The sequence below is a fragment of the Sinocyclocheilus grahami genome, unplaced genomic scaffold (genome assembly GCF_001515645.1).
Source record: "Sinocyclocheilus grahami isolate Dianchi unplaced genomic scaffold, SAMN03320097.WGS_v1.1 scaffold426.1, whole genome shotgun sequence".
In the NCBI taxonomy this organism is placed as follows: Eukaryota; Metazoa; Chordata; class Actinopteri; order Cypriniformes; family Cyprinidae; genus Sinocyclocheilus; species Sinocyclocheilus grahami.
Genome location: NW_015505605.1, coordinates 325,048 through 348,563, shown reverse-complemented (window position 1 = coordinate 348,563; position 23,516 = coordinate 325,048). Strand labels below are relative to the sequence as shown.

Below are 23,516 nucleotides of genomic sequence, written 5' to 3'. Positions count from 1 at the left end.
TTCTCACCCAAACGTACTGAGGAAGCTGGAAAAGGAGAAGAGAATATAACACAAATGATACTTTTCCAACAACAAAGAGCAGTGCAAACTCAATACATCTGAGAGCGATGGAAATAGTTAATTGACCTACTGTAAATTCAACTGGAATTTTCCTTGAACAATTTCAGTGCATAAAATCATTTGAAACACAAAATTTGAATAAAAACCTGGAAGCATTTAGTTATTGCAAAGGCTTTTTAGTTTGCCAAAATGCAGCTTTAAAATGACCAAATGTGTGAAAACTTCACAAAAACAGCTTTGTGAAGAGTACATTACTTTATTGATTCAACTATACCTAAACACAATAAATAAATGCATAAATAAATATATTCAAGTTCAAATTTAGTAGGTAACATAGGGAAAAAAGGTAATCTGTTTAACCAGTATACAAAAGTATCCAAATTTGTAAGATTACATTAAAAAAAAAAAGAATGGGCTCAGATATGAAAACTTTAATTTTTGAGCGTAGTCATTCAATAAAAAGGCTCTGTCTGATATATAAAGGCAACAATCATATTATTTTGAAAAAAAAAAAAAAATCCTAAAAAAGCAATGTTTAGTGTTATTTGCACTGCCTAAATAAACTGTTGTGACCTGAAATTTTATAAGCACTCTGAGCTCAGTAACAAAACATAAAGGTTAAAATTGTAGTTCACAGCACCAAAACGCTGTTGTAGCAGTATCTGACAATTTCATTCATAATTTACACCGAAAGAGGAAATTCCCTTTACTTTAATAATTCACACTGCATTCTTCACTAAAAAGGCAAATCAGTCCAAGGCAGCTGAATGTAAACAGCAGTTTAGAGTAGACAGCCTCGCTTAATTCTTTCCAATGTCCACTCTAAATAATGTGTGCTAGACGTGCTCAAATGAAGGTTGATAGTTTGTGTAGATAAAGGCTACTAAATATAAGACACAAAACAACCGGGCTGCAACTCGTGACAGCTGAAAATGAGGAATTAAGTGGTTCAAAAGTTCTGTGTGTCACAACCAAAACACGGTTCCCAGGTGAGGATTTTATAGGATACAAAAATAAAGGGTAACAATTTACAAGTTTCATTTGTTACCACCAGTTAAAGCATTAAAGCTATAATAAACTAATAATATATATATATATATATCTCATTCAGCATTTATTAATGTAGGTGAATATTAATTTATAGATTACTTTATTAACTAATGTTAATTTAACTTAACTACTGTATAAACCTTTTTTTAGCATATTTAGTGTAGAAATTAAACTCCACCTAAATTATTGAATTCTGCAAAAGTATTATTAGTTTATAATGCCGAATGCATTAAAGGAATAGTTCACCCAAAAAGGAAAATTTGCTGAACATTTATTCACCATTAGGCCATCTGAGATTTAGATGAGTTTGTTTGTTCATCAGAACAGATTTGGAGAAATTAAATATTATTTAGCAGTGAATGGGTGCCGTCAGAATGAGAGTCCAAACGGCTGATAAAAACATCTCAATAATTCATAAGTAATCCACACGACTCCAGTCCATCAATTAACTTCTTGCAAAGAGAAAAGTGTCATGTTTATATTAAACCAGACACTTGTTTTTAATGTCAAACCAGCTAAAATACGAGTTTCATAATATTACTTTCTCCAGTGAAAAAGACGTCTCATCTCAGCTGAATCAGGAGAGAAGTATGCAGAGATCAAGCACCGTTTATAAGTAAAAACAGTTCAAAATATGTTGGTGGATTTTGATGTGAGAGGACAACAGGTGATGGACTTTTTCACTAGAGGAAGCATTATTATTAGTGCTGTCAAACGATTAATCACATCCAAAATAAAAGTTTTTGTTTACATAATATACGTGTGTGTATTGTGTATATTTACTGTGTATATATAAATACACACGCGTGCATGTATATATTTTAGAAAAAATATGTAACGTTTATATATTAAACAAATTTATATATATATGAAATGAATTATATGAATATAAATATATACATGTAAATATTTTCAAAATATATGCTGTGTGTGTGTGTATTTATATATACATAATAAATAAACACAACACACACACATATATTATGTAAACAAAAACTTTTATTTAGGATGCGATTAATCGTTTGACAGCACTAATTATTATAGAATATTTTGACCAGAATCGAGTTTAAAGTTAAAAATGTCTTGATGGTTTTGTTTCTTACAAACATTCAGCTTTTTGAGCAACGGATTTGAGCCATGTGGTTTACTTGTGGATTATTGTAATGTTTTTATCAGTTGTTTGGACTCTCATTCTGACGGCACCCATTCACTGCAGAGGATCCAATGGTGAGCAAGTGATATAATGCTACATTTCTCCAAATCTGTTCTAATGAAGAAAAACTCATCTACATCTTGGATGGCCTGAGGGTGAGTACATTTTAAGCACATTTAAATTTTTGGTCAACTATTCCTTTAAGTAATGTTAACAAATTTAATCATATAGTAAAGAGTTGCCAAATAAAGAATACATCTATAATAATGCTATTGAAATGTGCCCATGAAATGTACGTGTAAAGTGATAAGCATGTTGTGCATTGTACAAGTTAGCATTAATTCCACAGGTTTCCTTAGTAAACTATCATACATATTGCTATCAGAATCATCCCTCATAACTTCTAATACTAATATAAAAAAAAAAAAAATCCTGAATGCTTACGGGACATCTTCACTTTTGCTCCTAGCCCTGACCATCCCCTCACTGTCCTCAATGCTCTCTTTAATTAGACACTCCTTTAGGTTGGGCTGATTCCCGATATCAACCCCCTGCTCCTGGATCTCCTGCAGAAGAGTTTCCCAGCGCCGCTTGTCCTTCGAGACCTTCCAGGACAGCCTGACGTTGGATTGGAGGAGCGGGATGAGCAGAGGGTGCAACTGGTGCTGCTGCAAAGCCTCCTGGGAAGGCGCTAGGTCCTGCAGGGCTCGGTCGCAGTGTTCCTGAGCCTCACTGAGCTGTTCTAGTTCTTGAAAGCAGGTGACCAAGGCGGAGAGCGTGAAGAACCAATGAACCCTCTGGAGCTGGTTGAGCTGCAGGAGCTGATGGCATCCTAACTTCTCCTGGAGTCGCAGAGCATTGAGAAGAGAGCCCAGGGCATCTTGGTACCGGCCCACTCGCATCAGCATCTGGCCCGCACGCAGATCACCCAGGTAGAAGAACTCAAGAAATGTAGGTGTGCTCCGTAGTTCAGGAAGGGAGTGAAGGTGGGTCAGGTACTGCTCGAATGCCCGGCTGCGCTTGGCAATGGTCTCGGCGGCGAAGTTCTTGCGCAGCTTCTTGCGAGGGAAGAACACGCCATCCATCTCGTCTCCGTGACGGCGGCGCAAGCGGCTGTGTAGACGCTCGAAGTCAGTGTAGCGCCGCGTGATGACCGCGGGAGTCTTGTCAAACGTCCCAGAATGGATGACGTGAATCGTGTAGAGCTGATGAGAAAGACCACAAGTGTATTTGATTTCATGTGAAATCAGAAAAACAAAACCTGCAACCAGTGTTGGGCAAGGGTCCGTGTACTTGGTGGCCAACGGATTTTCCTTTTGAAACTAGAAAACCAAAATCGGGAATTGAGCATTCACTCGTTTTTTTGTTTTAATATTGAAAGATGAGAAAACAGCTCCTTTTTCGTTTTTTTTTTCAAGAAACAAAAAACAAGAATTCAGCTCAATTTTTTCATTTTTCGTTCAGGGGTAGAAAAATGAACAAACAGCTTGAATATTCGATTTCTACACGTGGATTCTTGATGCGTTTATTGCAACTACATTTCATGTTTTTCTCATCAAATAACCAGACAAATGAATAGCTCGATACAATACGCTCCGGGGAATTCTATGATAAATTCTATGATTTGCATCAGCTAGGCGTGTATGATATGACGGCTGTCATAGCCTATCCTGGTCGCCCAGTAAGTTTGTTTGTGTAATTAATTACTTTTAAATAAAATATTTTAAACACTAATACAAAAAGGAAAGAATAATGTATTGACTTCTATAACAGGCCTATTGTAACGCTCAAGAACTGTGTCATTCTAACTATCTTACAATCGGAGAACAACAGAGATAAAATACATACTCTTGAGTTTTATAATGTAGTCTTTTTTTTAAAAATTTTTTTAATTGATTATAATTGAGACTTCAAAAGGATATGCGCTTGTGCCGGCCGTGTGCTGCATGCGCACTCGCACACAGGACTGTAACGCAAGATTTTCATAAATGTAACTTGCCATTTCGGGTTGATTCTCATCAAACCCCACAAAACACTTGGAATATACGCCACGAGATTAATAGGATTATTTTACGACAGATTTGCATCTTCTTAAAAAAAAGTGAAAGTCGCCATTCTCTGGATATTTTGTGTGTGTGTTCCAAAAAGGAAGGTAATAAGCCTTTAGAATAAAAAGGCGAGTAGTTACCCCTATAGTTCACACAGTTCCAATGTGATGGGTTACATAAACTCCATAAACTAAACAGCAGACAAGCGCGACTAGTCAAGCGCAGAGTTATATTGAAGTGTACAGCAAATATGCAGTCATAACTTTGTTTTTGCTGAGTTTATTTAATTAGTATTGAGTAGGCCTATTAATTGATGGCACTTGACTCGACAGTGCATGTGCTACACCCTTTTTACAATCTCTAGATTATAAAACACTGCATTCTGTCAGCAATGTAACGCAGCAGTAACATATAGAGACCTCGGCTTGTTGTAACTTACTTGTTAAATTACTAAAAAAGTAATCAAATTACAGTAATGCGTTACTGGACAACACGGCCTGCAACTGATAAATGGGTCAATGACGTCATGCTTACATTTTTTTTTTTTGTCCAAAAATGAAAATGTTCAGTTTAACAAGTTACATTTTTTAACACAATTAATGCAGCATCCATTTTTTTCCCCTGTCATCCTTTGATTAGCATTATGACAATATAAATTTATGAAAAGTAATATGCGATTAATCGCGATTAATTACAGAAAAACGTGCAAATAATTTCTTTTATCGATTGAAAGCACTACAAAATACATAAAGAACTTAGTTCAAGAACCCAATAGCCTGAATTAACTTTTTTTGTGATGAGCACATTTTTAATTTCTTAATTAAAATTAATTTTGATCTTTTTTGGGGCATGAAACCCAAACTGTCAGGGTGATACAACAGTCCTGATATCATAATTAAGAAAAAGATTGAGATTTTTAAAAATAAAATCTTAACACTTTTTTATTATTATTATTATTTCTATAAAAAAATATTTTAACAAAACATTTGCCCACCAAATTGAAGCTATGTTGTGTGACCAATGGCTTTTATGGAGACATTTTAGAGTTATTAAATTTATATAAAAAAGTTTTTCAAATCCATATGAAACCAATATTTATACAAAGAGTACATTTCTGTACATTTCTAAGAACTTGCATGTGTTTTAAACTACATTTTTACAAGTCTTTTCCTTTTCTTTGGTGTGAACAGTCTTAATTTGTCTTTTTCCCAAATTTAAAATGCTTGGTGATTAATGTTGGTATAAAAACAGTTTTGGTGACAGACTGAAAAATGGTTCACAGCTGGTGTTAGTGTACTTACCACATACTTGGAATTTGTCTCATGCACAACACTGGCGTCAGTCACCTCAAAAATAAGTTTTTCAGGAATGCAACGAGTTTTTGAGCTCCGCCAGTTTTCTTGTAGTTGTCTGGTGATCATGTTCGAGGTTTTTGGGGAAGGACCAATTGGGCTGGTGTCTATAAACCAAAGACAAGATTAACTGCAACTGTGAAGCATCACAGTGAACTAAAAGTGAACTAAAAAAGAAGAAGTGAAATCTGCCTACAAATAGATTATTGTAAATACACAAGAACCATATCAAATGTGTTCAAGCTTAAAGGAAGAGCTCGTTATAAAACATATGCTGTTTTTAAAAGAAGGTTTTTTCCCCATACAAGCTATTTTCCATACAATGGCAGTTCATAATGAACACAGCTGACAGATTTTACATCATTGACACCAATGATGAATGTTTGGTGACACGTCAGTTTGAATACACAGAATGGAGAATGTGATTCAAGAACTGCAAGTGCTGAGATGATTTTCAGTGAAGCCTGACCCAAATTTGAATGATGAATCTAGCCTATTCCTCATCATATATGAGTTCAGAACATTAACTATAAGCCGTATAAGTCAAATGGACTAATTTTATGTTGTTTTTTTTGACAACTCCGAACAATAATAATAGCACACACTACTGTAAAACTAAAAGTTTGGGGTCAGTAAGATTAAATAAAAATCAAGAGTTTTATTCAGCACGGAAGCATTAAACTGATCAAAAGTGACAGATACTTTCTATTTATCAAAGAATCCTGAAAAAAATGTATATCATTTATAAAATATTAAGCAGAATGACATTTAAATATTTATGATATTCATATTGAGCATCAAAGCAGCATATCAGAATGATTTCTGAAATATCATGCGTCACTGAAGACTGAAGTAATGATGCTGGAAATTCAGCTTTGCATCACAGGAATAAATTACATATTAAAATATATATTTTTAAAGTTATTTTAAATTGTAATAATATTTCACAATTTTAATGTTCTTTCTCTATTTTAAACAAATAGATTCAATTCAAGTTTATTTGTACAGCGCTTTTCACGATACAAAGCGACTTTACAGCAAATTTAGTTTCTACAATATTTAGTGGTAGCTTATCAGTGGTGACTTTCAGTTAATGTCAGAAACGAACGGAAAAATCAATTAAAGACATAATCAAACAAATGTATATATTAGGGATGCACCGATATGAAAATTTTGGCCGATACCGATAACCGATTATTCTTTATTTTTGAAAGCCGATAACCGATATGTTGGCCGATAAATCTATATCCAAATTGTTATATACTTTCTGAGAGCCTGATTACAAAAAAGGTCTCATCATTAAAAGCCACATCCCAAACACTTCAACATAAGCAGCCTAGTTTGAACGGTGTACGTTTAAAAAATAATTTTACTCTCCCATTACCAAATTTAGTCATAAAAAAGCCTTACACAAATAAATGTAGTCTTGGACAGCATAAATGACTAACCCCAAACTTTTGAACAATACTGTAAGTTTTGGAACAACACAAGAGTGAGTAAATGACTGTAAAACCCGTGTTATTGATGACTACCTGTGCTGCTACATGCATTATCTACAGACTCTCCAAAGAAGTCAGAGTCGCTGTCTGGCCCCGACGCGTCTCCTGCATCCTCAGAGTCCAGGACCCCTTCACCCTCAAAGCACAGGGTTCCTCCGAGTCTTGCCGACACGCAGTCCGTGTCGTCCTCAAGCTCAGAACTCTCTGGAAAGTCCTCTGCTCCGTGACAGTCCGTCTCCGAAGGAAGCTCCCCTTCTTTGAACAGTGTACGCCGAAGTCTGTCGAATAGTTTAGAGGCCATCCCAGCTTTTCTCCAACCCTGAAGAGCACAACAGACACACGATCCCAACACCACCTTGAGAAGCATTCCTGAATACAACAATAGGAGTTCAGATCATGACATTACTTACGGCAGATCCTTTCAAATCCTGTAAAACTACTGATTAGCAAAAGTGTCAAACAAGCCTACAGACTGAGCCAGTAATGGAAACACTGAAACTCCAAACCTCCCATGGACTTTCATTGAGCTGTGAAACGAGAGAGCAGCGACACTGATCTGTCACATAAATATGTATTATTTATTGAAGGGTTTGGTGAAAGGATCCTCACAACAGCACTGGATTGCTGTAATTTCCATGCAAGAAATCTGAGTAGAAGCAGATGCCATAACAAGTATTTATCGTTACAGAAGTTTCTTCTCGTGGTCCGGAAAGTTGCATAAACACTGAATATACAGCACATTTCAGATTCATATTTGAAGTCCTCGCAATAATTGCCATAACCGAACTATATTAATCAGCATTCATTATTTGCACACGGAGAAACGTTTGAAAACATCCAGGAAAGTGGGAGCGTCTCTGAACCACTCCTAGCTTGTTGCTACGTGCTAATAATAACAACAACATTGCGCTGAATCAGCAGGGCTTTCGCAAATTATATGAAATTTGACGATAATTAAATAAATTCACCTCTTAAATCCGTCAAATAGCAGCACTAAAAAGTTGTCAGACGCAGGGTTTGAGCTTACCTCACCTAACTTTTCTTGCTAACTATGGCTAATCCTAACATTTTCACTCCAAAGGGATGAACAAACACAAGGATATCTGCACTTACCCGAGTCACAGACCTCTAAACTACATACGATCAGCTCCTCATGCTGCTGCTTAAATCATTTTCATGAGCAACTAAAGAGACGGAGCGCTGTTAAGATGGATGTGGGAGTTATTCACTGAACATTAAGTTAGTTAGAAGTGGGCGGACACTCGCTAAAACAGGAGAACCGGCAGCTAAAACAGGAGAAAACTTTTGAAATACATTCTTAAAATACACTTCATTATATATTTATGTATAATTCTGTGCATTTTTTGTTTGTGCTTTTAACTTTAAACTCTGGATTATTTCGTTTATCGTGACATGTAACTCGTTTTAAACGAAATTGTTTCAGTAAAAAGTGTATAATGTATCTGTCATACATGTGACAAGTAACATTTTCCTAAGAGCATATGAATATGTTTCTATTTATGTATTAAAGCTACAACTTTATTACGTTAAAAAATACGGCTTTTTATTATATCTTTAACACAGCAAGTCAGTTAGTCTCACAATAAGTAATTCATTACAATTAAAAAAAAAAAAAAAAAAACGTTTTGCAATTTTCAGGAAAATTGTGCAATTATTCGCAGGTTGGGTTACTTTATTTCGTTCGATTGCACTCCAGTCTGACAGGTGGCGCTGAAGGCAACTCGTGTTAGCGCTTCAAACACAGAGGAAGAAATAAAACATTGTTTTCGTTAGGTAAAAGTAAATCAGATGAATGTATGGAATGTGAAATCACAGAAAATGCAGAACATATATTGTTACACTGTAGGAAGTGTAGGGAAGAGAGGATTAGATTAAACCAAAAGATAAGTCAGACAGGAAGGAAATGGAACCTTGAGGGTGTTTTGGGAACAACAGGAGAAGGGGTTAAAGATGTTGTGGAATATCTGAAGGATACAGGGGTATATTATAGGATTTAGATAGTAGTGCTATAATATTTATTTATAAAAAAAAATATGTATATATATATATTTTTTATAATGTAAAGTGCATTCAGTGAGATATAATCCATGCTGCATACTCCGATACAGTAGGTGGCGGTATGCACCTGATAAGTCATGGTTGCAATCCGCCATAAAACTAACAAGAAGAAGAAGAACCACAGAGGAAGAAAATCAATAAAACGCGCTTTGACAAAAACACCACAAGAACAGTCCTCTCGTTGGTTTTGGTTTGTGTAACATAATGGCATCCAAAAAGCAGTCAAATATACGGAAAGTAGAGAAAGCAGCTTCAAGTGACTCAAAAAAGTAAGATTTCATAGTTAAGGTCAAGTCTTCAGTTCTTTTTATTAAGTTCATCATATAATGTCAACTTGTTGCTTGAATAATGTAAACATCAACCTGGCTCGGGTTTCTATGAGTTGTTATGTATTACCTGATTGTGAAAATACGAGTGCTAATGTTGGTCTTGTAAAATGTGTTTGTTTACATGTGTTAAAGTATTTTCTCACCGTGATCCAGGCGACATAGTTCGAAAATGGCAGTGAATAAACCAACCTGACTTGATTTGAAAATCAAACACGAATAAAATGAAAGTCATTTATTTAGAAAATGGCGTGGTAAGATGACACTATTGCTGCCAAATAATTATTAGGTCTAATAACAACAAGAAATCATGAACTATCTGTATCAAAGTCCAAATTAAACTCGATGAGTTTCTCATTTAGACATCACAAAGCAGCATCTGGTTGTCATTTAACTCATCCTTTTCTGTATGACTTTACTCTGAATCAGTTTCATGTGTATGCAGATATTCAGACAGCCTCTCTTTTGTTAGTTTATCAGCTGAAAATGAAGCCAGCAGTGGAAATAACAGTGGTGCAAGGAGGAAAACCAAAGGTAAGCGCACCCACCATTCATTCAGTGTCATAACTCATTGATGTTATCCTGACAAGTTCATCTGATCTTATTGATTTTTAGCGTCGGGCACGATTGTGAAGGCTAGATACATGCAAACTGAAACAAAGGCTCCTTCAAAGGTAACAGACAGCAAAGAAACTGTATGTTATGTCTCATAGTAATGTTATCCTTCAACATCTGTGCTGCTGGGTCTAATTTCTCTGTCATTTTATATTAATATGAGGGCTGGTGTGTTCTGTAGGGCAGTGTACAGCAGCAATCAGTGCTGATGCCACCCAGACCGTCCTCTCCCAGAGTAAGCAACCCACGAAAGCCGAGGGAAGGCGTACCGTCGAGACGTACAATGAGCTGTCTGGCACACAATGACTCTGCCGGTGAGTGTTTGGCTGGACTGTAGATGTGTCAAATTAAATATTCACTTTAGCATTTGTTGGATCTAGGTTGTCGAGTAAGCTTTGTTTTATTAGATAAGTTAAAGTTCCTTACAGGATCATTGCTGAATGTGATATTGAGCATGTAATGTTATCCCACAGTGGTCGCCAGCATTCTGGAATCCTCAAATGTGGGAGGAAATGTCTTGCAGTCGACTGTTTTGGATGGTCACTGCATTCGTCCAGATTTTGATGTCTCTGTCATTAACGGTGTGGTAAAGTCTAGAGTTATATGATTTATTTTTTTTTTTTCACCAGACCTGTTTGCTTAATATGCTGATTATATTTTCCAGATAAAGTTGCGCAGCCGAACACGGTGGACCCTGATCATGAGGAAAGGGACATAGCGATGGAGACATTTATATTATCCCACAGTGGTCGCCAGCATTCTGGAATCCTCAAATGTGGGAGGAAATGTCTTGCAGTCGACTGTTTTGGATGGTCACTGCATTCGTCCAGATTTTGATGTCTCTGTCATTAACGGTGTGGTAAAGTGTAGAGTTATATGATTTTTATTATTTTTTTCACCAGACCTGTTTGCTTAATATGCTGATTATATTTTCCAGATAAAGTTGCGCAGCCAAACACGGTGGACCCTGATCATGAGGAAAGGGACATAGCGATGGAGACATTTATTTTGGCCTTCCTCACTGCTAAGGTCTGAGGTTAAGTTCATCTATTTTACTGAAAGTGCCTCACAAATGTACCTATGATATGTTTTTAAAATAGCAACATTTAGTCTTTAAATGTAATGAAAGATGGTCACTAGAATGTGCCTCACATAAATATAAAATTGTATATTTGTTATTTATTTTTATTTCACTGCTCCTGAAGACACCTACCTCAGACCTCAATACTTGATTTAGATCAATTATATTTTGTAAAAATTAAGGTGAAGTGTTCAGGTTATAAATTAAATTACTATATATTTTTTTATTACTAATTCAATTTATATATTATAAAATATTAAGGAAAACTATTTAAATTTGTCTTTTTAACTACAATTAGATATAGTACAATATAAGGATTCCCAGTTGTGTCCTACTTTTTGTCTGATATTTATACTTTTCTTTTTATTTTTTTAATTTTTTTTTTACAAAAATCCAGCAGAATCAGTGATTTTACATCCAGGGTTATTATAGTTAACAAAAAATAAAATTGAAACTAAAATTAAAACCATAAAAAGAAAACCTTTTCATTACCTGAAATAAAATAAACTTTAACTTGAATAAAATTTCAGCTATATTTCAGCTAGTTGCCAAGGCAACATTTCTCATTTTAAATGTTTAAATTGATGTACTAAAATAACCGAAATAAAATTAATAAAAGCTATATAGATGTATTGTTTTAGTAATTATTTTTTTTATATACACAAGAACTAAAATTCAAGTGGAAAAATACTTTCCATATTTCCCCTGTATTGAAACAAGCTGAGCTAGCAACACCAAACAAAAAGAAATGGCTACTAATTCATGTGCCATATGCAAATTATGAACGTTAATCCAAAATATTTTTATGGATAAATATATTACATGTGTATCTATCTATTTCAGTTGTATGGCTTTTTTTGTCTTAATGTTATATTTTGTGTTTGAAATGTGTATTTAAAGCCCTCGTTTGGTAAGGTTTTTATGTTTCTCTGTCTAGATTGAGCATAATACCCGAAAATTTCGAGAGGAGGCTGAGAGGAATATTCTGGCAGTGATGGAGAAAGAGCAGCAGTTATCCGCTCAGGTTAATCAGAAGAAACGACAGTATCTGCTGCTGGAAAAGCAGAAACAGCTCAACAGTTTGCTGGACTTACAGGTCATCTTCACACATTTAACACTGTTGCTTAAATCTCCACGATGACACATCTCACATTTGAGTCCCTCTTCTTTTATGCAGATCGAGGCTCTAGGTCCTGTTGCTGCTGCAGCAAACACATTTGCAGAGGAGTACAAGTCATTTGCCACTGCCATTGATGCCACGAGACACAAGCTTCCTGTGAAGAACGTGCACATCGGAGAGGACGCAGACCAGTTTTTAGGTGAGATTTGCTTAACCTGGAGGAAAAAAAACTGTGTTGTAGTCGATACCATTTTAGAATTTAATGTACTTTGTCTGAAAATGTTTTGTCAATTCAATTGATTTTTTTATTTTATAGTGATTCCAACCCAGTTTATTGAATAATATTTCTCTTGCACAGATAAAGCTGTTGAATCTCTGAATCGGAGTGAGCGTGTCTTGCAACATTATACAAAGGACATTCCCACTGATTGTGAGGCTTCAAAACAGTGTCTTAGAGAGATGGAAGATACAGCTAATGAAATCAGCCAGCAGGTGACAAGGTAGGAGTGCTTCAGTCTCCATATAAGAATATATATTTTTCTCCGTGCCTTTCTTTATTTAAACTTGATCTTATTCTGTCTTGGTTTGGATTTATTTTCACTTTAGGACTTTTTCCGATCTTCTGGAGGTGTCCTCGCTTGTAAGCCGAGAGACCGTTTTAATCAAGCAGTCATTGGAGGAAGAAGAGATCGGACCGAGCACAGCCCAGACACTCTTCTGTCCCTCCATATGACACATTATCACATCTGTTCACAATTAAATAAAGCATGCTAATAATCAATGAATTGTTGGTATTTATTTCATACATTGCTGCAGAATGATTAAAAGAGTTTGTCATGTGTTCAGTCAGACTGGTGGTGGAGTGTATTTAATAAAACAACAACCGTATTGATTCGTGTGTGTTATAACAAGAGAACACCGTTTAGTTGGCTGGTTTTGGTCAATTTCTTTGTTTTTAAATTGAGATCAACAACCCAAACAAGTATGTATCCGTGTATGTAGATAGAGAAATATGTGATACCATACTTCTATTTTATTAATAACTTTAAAGTCCTTTACACCTAACATTTAATTACTGCTAACGGAACGGACTTGTGAAGGGAATTAGGAAGTAAATTACGGCTGTTGGTTTTCATGCTCCTATACGCAATCCACTTTTCCTGAAAACTGAACATAACATCTATTTCAAGAAAACAGTACAATAATGCAAACACACATTTTAGGAATCGAGAACTTTTTTAGTTCAAATTGAAGTGTGTAAGTTATTTTCATACAGTGGTATTGATTATGGAGTTAATAATCTATTAAAACTAAGGTGTAAAGTAAGCAATATATAAGCAAAAGGTGTAAAGACGCTATCCCCCGGTTTCACAGACAAGGCTGGTCAAGACTTAATAAAATGCATGTCTGGGCTGTTCTAACTGAAAGCAACTTGAACTGACTGACCTTAAAATATATTTTTTTGTCTCAAGATGTACATCAGTAGTGTTTTTATCCAAGTCACGTTTATAAAAGCTACTTAAATATCCGAATTGAACTATGGCCTAATCCCGGCTTAATCTAAACCCTGTCTGTGACCTACATAATATAGCATATTTGTGATTTTGCTGTAAAAACACGTTTTTATAATGCACAACTAACAGGGGAGCTCCATTAAGTACACATACGTCTCAAAAGTGGATTTACATGAACCATATATACATCTTAAAAGACAATTACTAAATGTCTATTTAACATCTGACAGGAAAATCTTTGATTAGTATTGCAGATGAGCACATCTAATAGACTTGAAACAGGCATCTGAGTGATGTATGTGTGCTGTTATGTAGAATTCACTGTTGTCAACACTGCTCTAGATGAATGTAAGTCATGTAAACAAACAAATCTTATCTTAACATAAGTTATCTATTTTATTTGTCCATTTGTAATATTGATCATTTAAGGAACATTTGTGTTGAATAAAAAGCTAGTTACATCAGCAACTACTTCAACATGTAAATGCAGCATTGAGCAGATAAATCACAGAGGTGACTGACTCTTGTCTGGATGCTTCAGGGACAGATGAGACACGCGTGTGTTTATCCAGTGCAGAGTGACTGATGAAGGAATGCTATATGTGTGAGCAGTGAGGATGGAGGAGTTCACAGCAGAATCCTGGAAATGGTCCAGTGTCATGGATGAGACGCTCCATCACTCCACCTCTTACTGTCTCATCTGTGCCAGATGTTGCTGTGGTCTCTTCATCCTCAGGGACCCCAGAGCCAGCTGGAGCATCTAGAGAAACACCAAAAGACACTGAGGATGTGAGTTTGTTCAAGTTTCTTCTGCTGGTTTCTGTTCATACAATGAAGGCTGACTTTCAGAAGCTTCAAAAGCATCATCAAAAAATGTCATGAAGCTTTTATCCAAAGTGATTTACAGCACTCTTATTACAGGGACCTACAATCCCCTGGAATGACATTGATTGCTCAAGGACATACTGGTGGTTTTGCACCAGCAACCTTCTGCTCACCACTTCAGTGGTTTAGCCCACTACAAAAGTAATAAAGCTACAACATAAAAAATGCATGTAATTGTAAACATGAAATTTGGTAAGAAATGGAAAGCTGACAACATGAACTGTAAAATGTGTAACTCCGTTTAAATGTTTAACAGATAGTCGTGCTCATGGAGAGCAGCACACAGATGTTTGGAGCAGACACAGTGGCAGCCAGATTGTCCCGCATGTGTTCCCCTGCTCTTGCTTCTAGCTTGTGTGGTTCAGAGAGCCGTCATCATGGTCTTCCTCATCCTCTTGCTCAACGATGTCTCCACTGAGAAGAGCGAGATTGTGAAGCACAGCGCAGCAGCAGAACTGTCTCCGCTGTGTTGAGATGGCAGTAGGATGTGGGGTTCACCATCTGTAAATACATGATTGTTAGAACAATACGTTTGAATGAGGCTTTGTTTCATCTGCTGTTGTATATGTATTTATTGTGATGCTTACTTTTATTCATTCCTTTACTCATTTATTCATGTTTATTGTTGTCAGTAAATATTTTATTAATTAATGTATTAATTGCTTGACTGAAAATGGATGTATTCACATCGACTGCATTTGTTCAACTAGTGTATATTTATGTATAGCTATGTCACGACAAAAAAGTATATATTTTTTCATTTTAAGTAAAAAAAAGAAGTAATTATTGGTTAGCATTTATCATTATTATTGCATGTAAGTGTTGGGGTGGGCAAACGATGCAATTCATTCTGGGGTAATCTTAACGTTTAAGTAGTAATACTTACATTTTTAAAGTATAAAATCGACAGTCTTCTCCAAAGGCGAGATCTTCGAGCAGCTGCCCGACATATCTTTTGTGCAGATACTGCAAACGCTGAGGAAAACCATACTAGATTGTTGAGTTAGTGATGCCATGAGGTGTTAGTGCACCTGTCCCTCTTTTTTATTATTATTATTGCCGAACTTATAATTACATAAAAGATCAGGGAAAGATGGTTGTATCTAACAATGAACAATCATAATGGCATATATTATATTAGTGTTATAATACATCCCTGCTGTGTTATTCCTATGTATGTCTGCACTATGTACTTTCTTCTGCACTGGAAGCTCCTGTCAAGTCTAATACCAAGTATGTTTACACACACAAGGAATTTAAGCTATTCTGATTCTGATAAAACAAAAATGCATGTGTTCATCATAGTATAAGATAACATACACAGAAAAAAAGCACAGTGACAAGGTTAAATATCTCTGAATAATTCATCGTGATGTATATTTTTAGAAGCCTGAGGGATCAGAATCAGAATCAGAAGAGCTTTATTACCAAGTATGTTTACACACACAAAGAATTTGACGTGACGACAGGAGCTTCCAGTGCAGAAGAAAGTACAAACATAGTGCAGACATACATAGGAATAACACAGTAGGGATGTAATATAACACTAATATCACTCCCTCCGGGAAATAAACGAGACCATGGTTCTATTATATTAGTGTTATATTGCATCCCTACTGTGTTATTCCCATGTATGTCTGCACTATGTGCTTTCTTCTGCACTGGAAGCTCCTGTCGTCAAGTCATGTATGTCTGCACTATGTGCTTTCTTCTGCACTGGAAGCTCCTGTCGTCAAGTCAAATTCCTTGTGTGTAAACATACTTGCTAATAAAGCTCTTCTGATAAAACAGTTTAAAAAAATGAACGTGTTCATCATAGTATGAGATAATATACACAGGAAAAAAGCACAGTGACAAGGTTAAATATCTCTGAATAATTCATCATGATGCTTTTTTAGAGGCCTGAGGGATGAAACGAGTTAAATTCAACAAGAAAAAGAATAAATCAAAGGAGATTTAAGCCACTTTTGCGTGTGTATAAAACATTTTGCACAAAATAATTAAGATATTCAAGAGATAACGATTTTGGGTTTTCGTAATACATTTAAAAAAAAAATGCTTTAAGGATAAAACTGGATCACATTAGCGGAGTTAAAAAATATAAGAACTTAAATCAACCCAAAATGTATTGGCTATGCTACAATCACAGTTAAGTGCTTATAACTTAGAAAGTATGCGGTTTCGAACGCAGCCCGACAACATCTCGTTTGAGATATACTATTGTCTCGTTGTGACATCTCGCGTGGTTCTGTGTGTTTTGGACAACTTCAAGTCACGCCTCCTTGTTCAAGTCACGCCCCTCTCTTGCAGCTCGTGAAACCCGGCGACCAATCGGAGCTGTCTTTACTGCAAGTGTCGTCTGAAGAGCTGCGCTCGAGCTCGACCCGACCGAGGAACGAAACAGCCATGAGCGTCGGGTGAGTCTCCCTAAACCTCGTTTTTATTTTGATTAACGCATGATGATATGCCGTGAACACATTATATTCAAACACCAGTCAGAAAGCTTACCTGTTAACTGTTTGAGACAAAGAGTATCCGCAGAGACAGAAAGAGTCTCCGTTCGTTGTGACAGAGCTAATGTCATTACAGACAGTATAAAGCAGAACATACAACTGGCAGGTTACAGCGTGCACATGTCAGATTGTTATAATTGCATAACGTGTAGTTTAGAAAGAATCCGTTTTCAGTCATAAACGAGATATAATTATGTCAATAAAGAGAAAAAAAATATTCAAAAAGGTAGCAGTGAGCATCTTCCGGACCTTAGAACTGCAATACTGGAAACTAGGCTAATATATATGTGACCCTGGACCAAAAAAACAATTGTAAGGGTCAATTTTGACCCTTTGTTTCTTTGTCTGAAAGAATAAATAAGTAAGCTGAATAAATAAGCTTTCCATTGATGTGTGGTTTGTTGGGATAGGACAATATTTGACTGAGATACAACTATTGTTAAGTCTGGAATCTGAGGGAGCAAAAACATCTAAACATTGAGAAAATCGCCTTTAAAGTTGTCCAAATGAAGTCCTGAGCAATGCATATTACTAATCAAAATTAAAGTTTTGATATATTTATGGTAGGAAGTTTACAAAATATCTTCATGGAACATGATCTTTACTTAATATGCTAATGATTTTTAGCATAAAAGAAAATTTGATAATTTTGACCCATACAATATATTGTTGGCTACAAATATACTCGTGCTACTTATGACTGGTTTTGTGGTCCAGGGTCACATATATCAAAGTTTTCTATTTTAATAAATAGAATCATTTTCTATTCTATATGTCTATTCAGCAATATGGTCTAATAATTATTGAGTGTCAGGTCATTCTGAATCACCTGCAGCAATCATTAGCAGCTGCTGTCAGTTTGTCATACATTATAAATGCATTTGTATGTTTTCTGTCTTGTTTGATGTTCAGGTTGCATCAGTCTAGGAGGGGCCGAGGACACCGGCATAAGGAGCAAGGTCGAGCGAACAGGGAACAGGTGGTGGAGCAGAAAGCTGAGGACTCAGTGCCTCATGGCACCTGTATGAATATGTGTCCTGCTTATGAATTACGCCAGCGGGAAGCACAGAATCGACTGCACAGGTTTGAGATGGTGGCCGACACAGAGCGGGATCGTTTGCCACGTGCTGATGTCTCACGCGCCGTCAAAGAGTATTCGAGACCTGCAGCGGGGAAAGACTCCACGAGAGCCAGCGACCTTCGACCTCCATCTGTGCTTTTAAAGACTGTGTGTCACCTAGTCGATGAGATTGCAGCTTCTTCTACTTCTCAGCCGTGGACGGAGGTACGGAAATGGCATCTTGTCATTCCTTTATCTGTAATATGATGGCCATTTCAAGCTTGTGTTGTTTATGACCCACAGGTGTATAGTTTTGTGTTTGACCGTGTGCGTAGTGTTCGGCAGGACATGATTATCCAGCGTGTGTCGGGGTCGGACTGTGTGGCCGTGCTGGAGAAAAGTGTGCGTTTCCTTCTCTACGCCTCCTACAGACTCTGCGGGCAGCAACTTCAGTATTTTGACCCGCGCATCAATGACACTCACCTGCAGGAATGCTTGAGCTGGTTGCTGGAGAGCTACAGAGATGGGAAGCACCAGCATCAAGAGGAGTTTCAGGCATTGAGTCTTCTCTATAACTTGGGTGAGTGAGTCGAAGCTGCTAGATCTCTCAGTGCTGCTTAATGTCAGTGTATTGATTCACTGTAGTGATCCTTTACGGTTTTTACCATGGTTTTGTTCTTGATTTATCTCAGACTTTTTGTTTCATTTTTAATGATTTTTCTATAAATAGGTTTTTACTGTATGACTAAAATCTTGTATGAATTAAAATCTGCTAAGGAGAAATAATGGAATGACAGTTTTAAAGGGGTCATCGAATGCAAAATTCACTTTACGTGTTGTTTGGACATAAATGTGTGTTGGAAGTGTGTGTACACATTCACCCTATAATGATAAAAATCCACCCAGTGGTTTTTTAAAATCCCCTTTCTCAAATCGGGCTGTTCTGAGATTCACATCAGAATGATGTAGTTCTGCACAGGTCGCTCCCACGATAGTTGATTGACAAGGCCGTCTTACCTTAGACCCGCCCTGAGTGAGCTGTGAGCTGTCCACCATTGTGTTGACTCCGGTGCAGGGGAAGACAAGAACGTCTCCGATTAAGTAATTGAGGCGTTTTGTTGTTGAATGTAATAATGACCATAGCAGTCGTCATTTACTCCCGACATCTGAGCCGCTGAAGATGCAGAGGATTAACGTTACTTTCGTTTTTGAAGGGAATGCGCTGATCCCCGATCTGCCTAAATGCATTTATGTTTGTGTGAATCATTCGCGATCCAGCTTCATCTACAGAAGAAGTGAGTATAAGGGTTTTTTATGTATCTTTGCAAATCGCCTTTCCTAATATGTGCTAGTTAGCAAGTTTGGCGGCTGAAGTTTACAGTCTGCTCGTCACCCCACGGAAGTGAGGGGCGGGGTCAGCAGAGCTCATTAGCATTTAAAGCAACATGGTCTAAAACAGCATGCTGAAAGCTGAAAACAGAGCCGATTTTGACAGGGTAAAAAGGGTGTTTTTTACACTACCATTGATACATTTTAACCAAAGTATGTTATAGACTTTTCATTAAGACCCTAAAGAATCATATCAACTTGTGGAAAATGGGCATCCGATGACCCCTTTAAAAAGTGACTTTATTTACTATTATTTACAACAGGATTTTCATGGGTTCAAATAAAATATTTTTTATGAGACAATAAAAACAACTTTGTGCATCAAAACCACTCCTTTCCTGTTAAACAAACGTACATTTTTTTTAAAAAGAAGTTTTGAATTTGTGACAGCTGAATTAAACATTTTGTCTGTCAAGAGAATATGCACGATAAAGATTACCTGGTAGTATTTACAAGAAACCTACAGAGGTCCAGAGAGTGTACACACATTTCCTGATAAAACCCACACTATCGCATGTTTTGGCTATATCATCACTTTCCGAGAAAAAGGAGAAAATGGCGCTCTGGACGGCTTCAACATGCTGTCTGTCAGAGACCGTAACATACCTAATACATAACGCATATGAGAATAAATTTGTTCTTCGCTTAGTAGTAGTTTGATCCATATCTTCTCAGCTTTTTCACTGATTAAGGCAGTTAAGTTTGATAAAATGTTTAATTTTCCAATAAAATATTATACATTTTTACATGATTTTCTTGCATTTATTTAACTCTTAGCAGATTTTGTCAGGTAAGCCGTGTTGCCCCTTTAATCTAGGAAATGTAAAAAGATGTACATGAAATTATTAGAATTTTATGCTAAAAGTTTTTTTCTTTTTGCAAGTCAAAGTAAATTGTCTGCATAACTGGTAATATTAATTTTATGTCCAACCAAATGTGTACAGGTCTGGTGAATTGCTAATAAATAAAATAATTAATAATATAAAATAAGCAAATTATTAGAGGAAGCATTTCCCTCAAATTGGTCAGCTGTGCCAGTGGCTCAACTAATAGTACTTTGATAAAAAGTAATATTTGCCTGCATATGCTGGTAATACTATTACAGGTACTGTGGAAAATGTTGAAAATGGGTTCACTACATTCAAATATCCTGAATATTTCACCTTTTTCCTCAATAATAAATAATAGTGTGTAGCAAATGTATAGTTTGGAATGGATTTGGTGTGTTTTTATAATTAAAACTAAAACAAAAACTATTTGTTAATTGAAATAAATATTAGATGAAAAAGTTTAAAACAAAACTTAGAAATGTTGGCAAGTAAATTAAAAACTAATGAAAAGTACAAAAGCAAAAACTTAAACTAAAATTAAAATGAAATATGAAAATAACAGCTAAATATTAATAAAAACTATAGTAGTATTTATAAAACATTCTAGTCAAGTTCCAGTGCTTGATTATGATTGGTTGAGCCATTGTAAATTATTCAAGATTTTTGTCGGATTTTGTTGTGAATTGTTTCTTCATGGGTGGGTTAAGCACATGCTAACCTTTTTATAAAAGCAATAAAACCCAGCGAAGCCATAGTTTACATTGAATTTAGAACAGCTAAGGGGTTTTAGACACTCTGCTCCTTGTCGTAAGAACACCCCTTATCTGTTGTAAATTCACTGTAAACCCCCGGCTTCACTGGGCTTATTGCTTTAATAAATAACACTAAAATAACACTGTGTATTTTGTATGTTTTTTCACATTTACATTAATGCTTCCACACATATTCCACTGTTTGCACATCTTACTTTGTCACACTTAAAGGGATAGTTCACCCAAAAATGAAAATTATGTAATTAATTACTCACCCTCATGTCGTTCCAAACCTGTAAAACCTTCGTTCATCTTTGGAACACAAATTAAGATATTTTTGATGAAGTCCGAGAGCTTTCTGACCCTCCATAGACCACAAGGATCCTAACACGATCAAGGCTCAGAAATGTAGCAAGGACATCATTAAAATAATTAATGAGACATCAGGGGTTCAACTGTAATTTGTCTGTCTCCTCCACGTCACCCTAGCACCATTTTGGAGAGCATCACATACGTAAAGAACATATGCTGTTCTGTGTCAGCAGCACCGTACGCGGATACACTTTTTACGTTGTTTACGCTTTGATCTGAATGTAAACAATGTATCCGCGTACATACGTTGCATACGTTGTTTACGTATGTGATACTCTCCAAAATGGTGCTATAGGGTGACGCGGAGGAGACGAATTGTTGAATAAAGTTGTTATTTTTGTTTTCTTTGTGCACAAAAAGTATTTTCGTAGCTTCGTAAAATTAAGGTTGAACCCCTGATGTCACATGGATTATTTTAATGATCTCCTTACTATGTTTCTGAGCCTTAAGCGTGTTAGGATCCTTGCTGTATATGGGAGGGTCAGAAAGCTCTCGGACTTCATCAAAAAATATTTTAATTTGTGTTCCGAAGATGAACGAAGGTCTTACAGGTTTGGAATGACATGAGGGTGAGTAACTAACGACAGAATTTTCATTTTTGGGTGAACTAACCCTTTAAGTGTACATATTGAAAAAAACATATTTTTTCTTGTTTTCAGGTTCATCTCAAGCCATTACACATGTTCTGGAGCTGCCTGAGAGGATACGCAGCTCTCCGGCGGTTCAACTGGCTCTGGCCGTGAGCAGAGCACATATGGAGCGCAACCCAGTTCGGCTGCTCCGTCTAGCCCAGAGACTGGACTTCATCCAGGTCTGTGCTGTCCACCGACACCTGCTGCCCTGCAGGACAGACCTGCTCCTGCTCTACAGCCACGGACACAGCAGCCGCAATTGCCGCTACCCGCTCCAGAGACTGGCACGCCTCCTCTTTCTGAAAGACGCACTGGCTGCGCAGCTGTGCCAGGTGTGTGGCGTAAACGTCACTGAAGAGTGGGTGAACTTCTCTAAGAGCTCCTTCATTGACGCTCCATCTGGAGATCTGCAGTGCAGACGTATGCATGAGCCGCTGGATGACGAGCTGTGGAACTGTTCTGCTGGCAGCGTGATTCATGGCTGTGTCTGAAACACACTGTTGTTCGTTTATACTGTTTGTTTCTCTACCTTTTATTTTTTGGGTCATGCCATGTTTGTATTTTTTTTTAATAGTAAATATTTCAGAACAATTTCCCACTTCTGAATTAGTCCAAAAACCTGTGAATTTTCAATAAAGCTTTCATTTTTTTGCATAAACTTGGCAAACTCAGGGTTTTTCGGTTGCCCGAGTTACACTCGTTCTAACACGCCCCCACATATCTACATCACTATGTGGGAAGATTTGCATAACGCCACCCAAATGTTCACGCAAAGAAAGAAGGCGTAACTTTTATTCTCGCTGTAATATTGTTGCCGCTGCCATGTCATGAAGGCACTGTGCGATTCGTTGTGAAAGCGAAACTACTTTGTTTGGTCTTCCAAAAGAGGACGATATCGCTTCGTCATGCCTGGAGCTGTTCCGTGCTGGTCGCTGAGGAAATACATCAACTTTGCGCTGTTGATCGCCGGATCAGCTTTCACCGTGGACGAAGCGGAGTCCAGCCCGGGGTCATCACATGTGGTTGCTGCAAGCCCTCCGGACGCTCCTTCGTCGAATCCGCCGCCTCTGCTCACTCTAGCCCTCTGGCCGTTCCTCACTTTATCCCCCGGCTTCTGCTCACTATAGGCCACCGTGTGTGACGCTTTGTTTCGTTGTGAAAGTAAAACTGCTTTGTTTGGCCTTCC

The 23,516-nt window shown here is 36.9% G+C and overlaps 3 protein-coding genes and 1 long non-coding RNA gene across 6 annotated transcripts; 2 read left to right on the top strand and 2 right to left on the bottom strand.

Annotated features, from left to right (window-relative positions):
• Window positions 1–2,421: 2,421 nt before the first annotated feature.
• snx21 (sorting nexin family member 21) lies at window positions 2,422–8,404 on the bottom strand. Its single transcript, XM_016233142.1, has 4 exons — window positions 8,276–8,404; window positions 7,196–7,481; window positions 5,613–5,770; window positions 2,422–3,468 (listed from the first exon to the last, which is right to left on the bottom strand). Exons 2-4 carry the CDS (start codon window positions 7,461–7,463, stop codon window positions 2,704–2,706), a joined length of 1,191 nt encoding a protein of 396 aa, XP_016088628.1. The 5' UTR covers window positions 7,464–7,481; window positions 8,276–8,404; the 3' UTR covers window positions 2,422–2,703.
• Window positions 8,405–9,345: 941 nt separating this feature from the next.
• Window positions 9,346–13,164, top strand: haus8 (HAUS augmin like complex subunit 8). Of its 3 annotated transcripts, none has more exons than XM_016233144.1 (11): window positions 9,346–9,507; window positions 10,040–10,101; window positions 10,183–10,241; window positions 10,364–10,496; window positions 10,656–10,763; window positions 10,847–10,910; window positions 11,184–11,211; window positions 12,201–12,359; window positions 12,441–12,582; window positions 12,742–12,883; window positions 12,990–13,164. In XM_016233144.1, exons 1-11 carry the CDS (start codon window positions 9,446–9,448, stop codon window positions 13,114–13,116), a joined length of 1,086 nt encoding a protein of 361 aa, XP_016088630.1. In that variant the 5' UTR covers window positions 9,346–9,445; the 3' UTR covers window positions 13,117–13,164. The 3 variants fall into 3 exon arrangements, with proteins under 3 accessions (XP_016088630.1, XP_016088629.1, XP_016088631.1); XM_016233143.1 differs by having other exon boundaries at window positions 9,346–9,510; XM_016233145.1 differs by lacking the exon at window positions 10,847–10,910 and having other exon boundaries at window positions 9,347–9,510; window positions 11,120–11,211.
• Window positions 13,165–14,546: 1,382 nt separating this feature from the next.
• LOC107551516 (uncharacterized) lies at window positions 14,547–15,863 on the bottom strand. Its single transcript, XR_001604775.1, has 3 exons — window positions 15,669–15,863; window positions 15,037–15,283; window positions 14,547–14,657 (listed from the first exon to the last, which is right to left on the bottom strand). It is a non-coding gene; the product is annotated as an uncharacterized lncRNA (long non-coding RNA).
• A 1,242-nt stretch (window positions 15,864–17,105) lies between these two features.
• On the top strand, window positions 17,106–23,073 carry sac3d1 (SAC3 domain containing 1). The gene is made up of 4 exons (XM_016233129.1): window positions 17,106–17,199; window positions 18,208–18,580; window positions 18,659–18,935; window positions 22,358–23,073. Exons 1-4 carry the CDS (start codon window positions 17,189–17,191, stop codon window positions 22,819–22,821), a joined length of 1,125 nt encoding a protein of 374 aa, XP_016088615.1. The 5' UTR covers window positions 17,106–17,188; the 3' UTR covers window positions 22,822–23,073.
• The last annotated feature ends 443 nt before the right edge of the window (window positions 23,074–23,516 follow it).

Bases quoted from the DNA above. Each gene is read 5' to 3' on its own strand.
- snx21 (XM_016233142.1), bottom strand. From the start codon at position 7,463: ATGGCCTCTAAACTATTCGACAGACTTCGGCGTACACTGTTCAAAGAA. The intron at 5,771-7,195 runs GTAGTCATCAAT...TTTGGTTTATAG, and splicing joins TAATGCATGTAGCAGCACAG to ACACCAGCCCAATTGGTCCT. The intron at 3,469-5,612 runs GTAAGTACACTA...CTTTCTCATCAG, and splicing joins AGACAAATTCCAAGTATGTG to CTCTACACGATTCACGTCAT.
- haus8 (XM_016233143.1), top strand. From the start codon at position 9,446: ATGGCATCCAAAAAGCAGTCAAATATACGGAAAGTAGAGAAAGCAGCT. The intron at 10,242-10,363 runs GTAACAGACAGC...TGTGTTCTGTAG, and splicing joins AAACAAAGGCTCCTTCAAAG to GGCAGTGTACAGCAGCAATC. The intron at 12,884-12,989 runs GTAGGAGTGCTT...TTTTCACTTTAG, and splicing joins ATCAGCCAGCAGGTGACAAG to GACTTTTTCCGATCTTCTGG.
- sac3d1 (XM_016233129.1), top strand. The intron at 18,581-18,658 runs GTACGGAAATGG...TATGACCCACAG, and splicing joins CTTCTCAGCCGTGGACGGAG to GTGTATAGTTTTGTGTTTGA. The intron at 18,936-22,357 runs GTGAGTGAGTCG...TCTTGTTTTCAG, and splicing joins GAGTCTTCTCTATAACTTGG to GTTCATCTCAAGCCATTACA.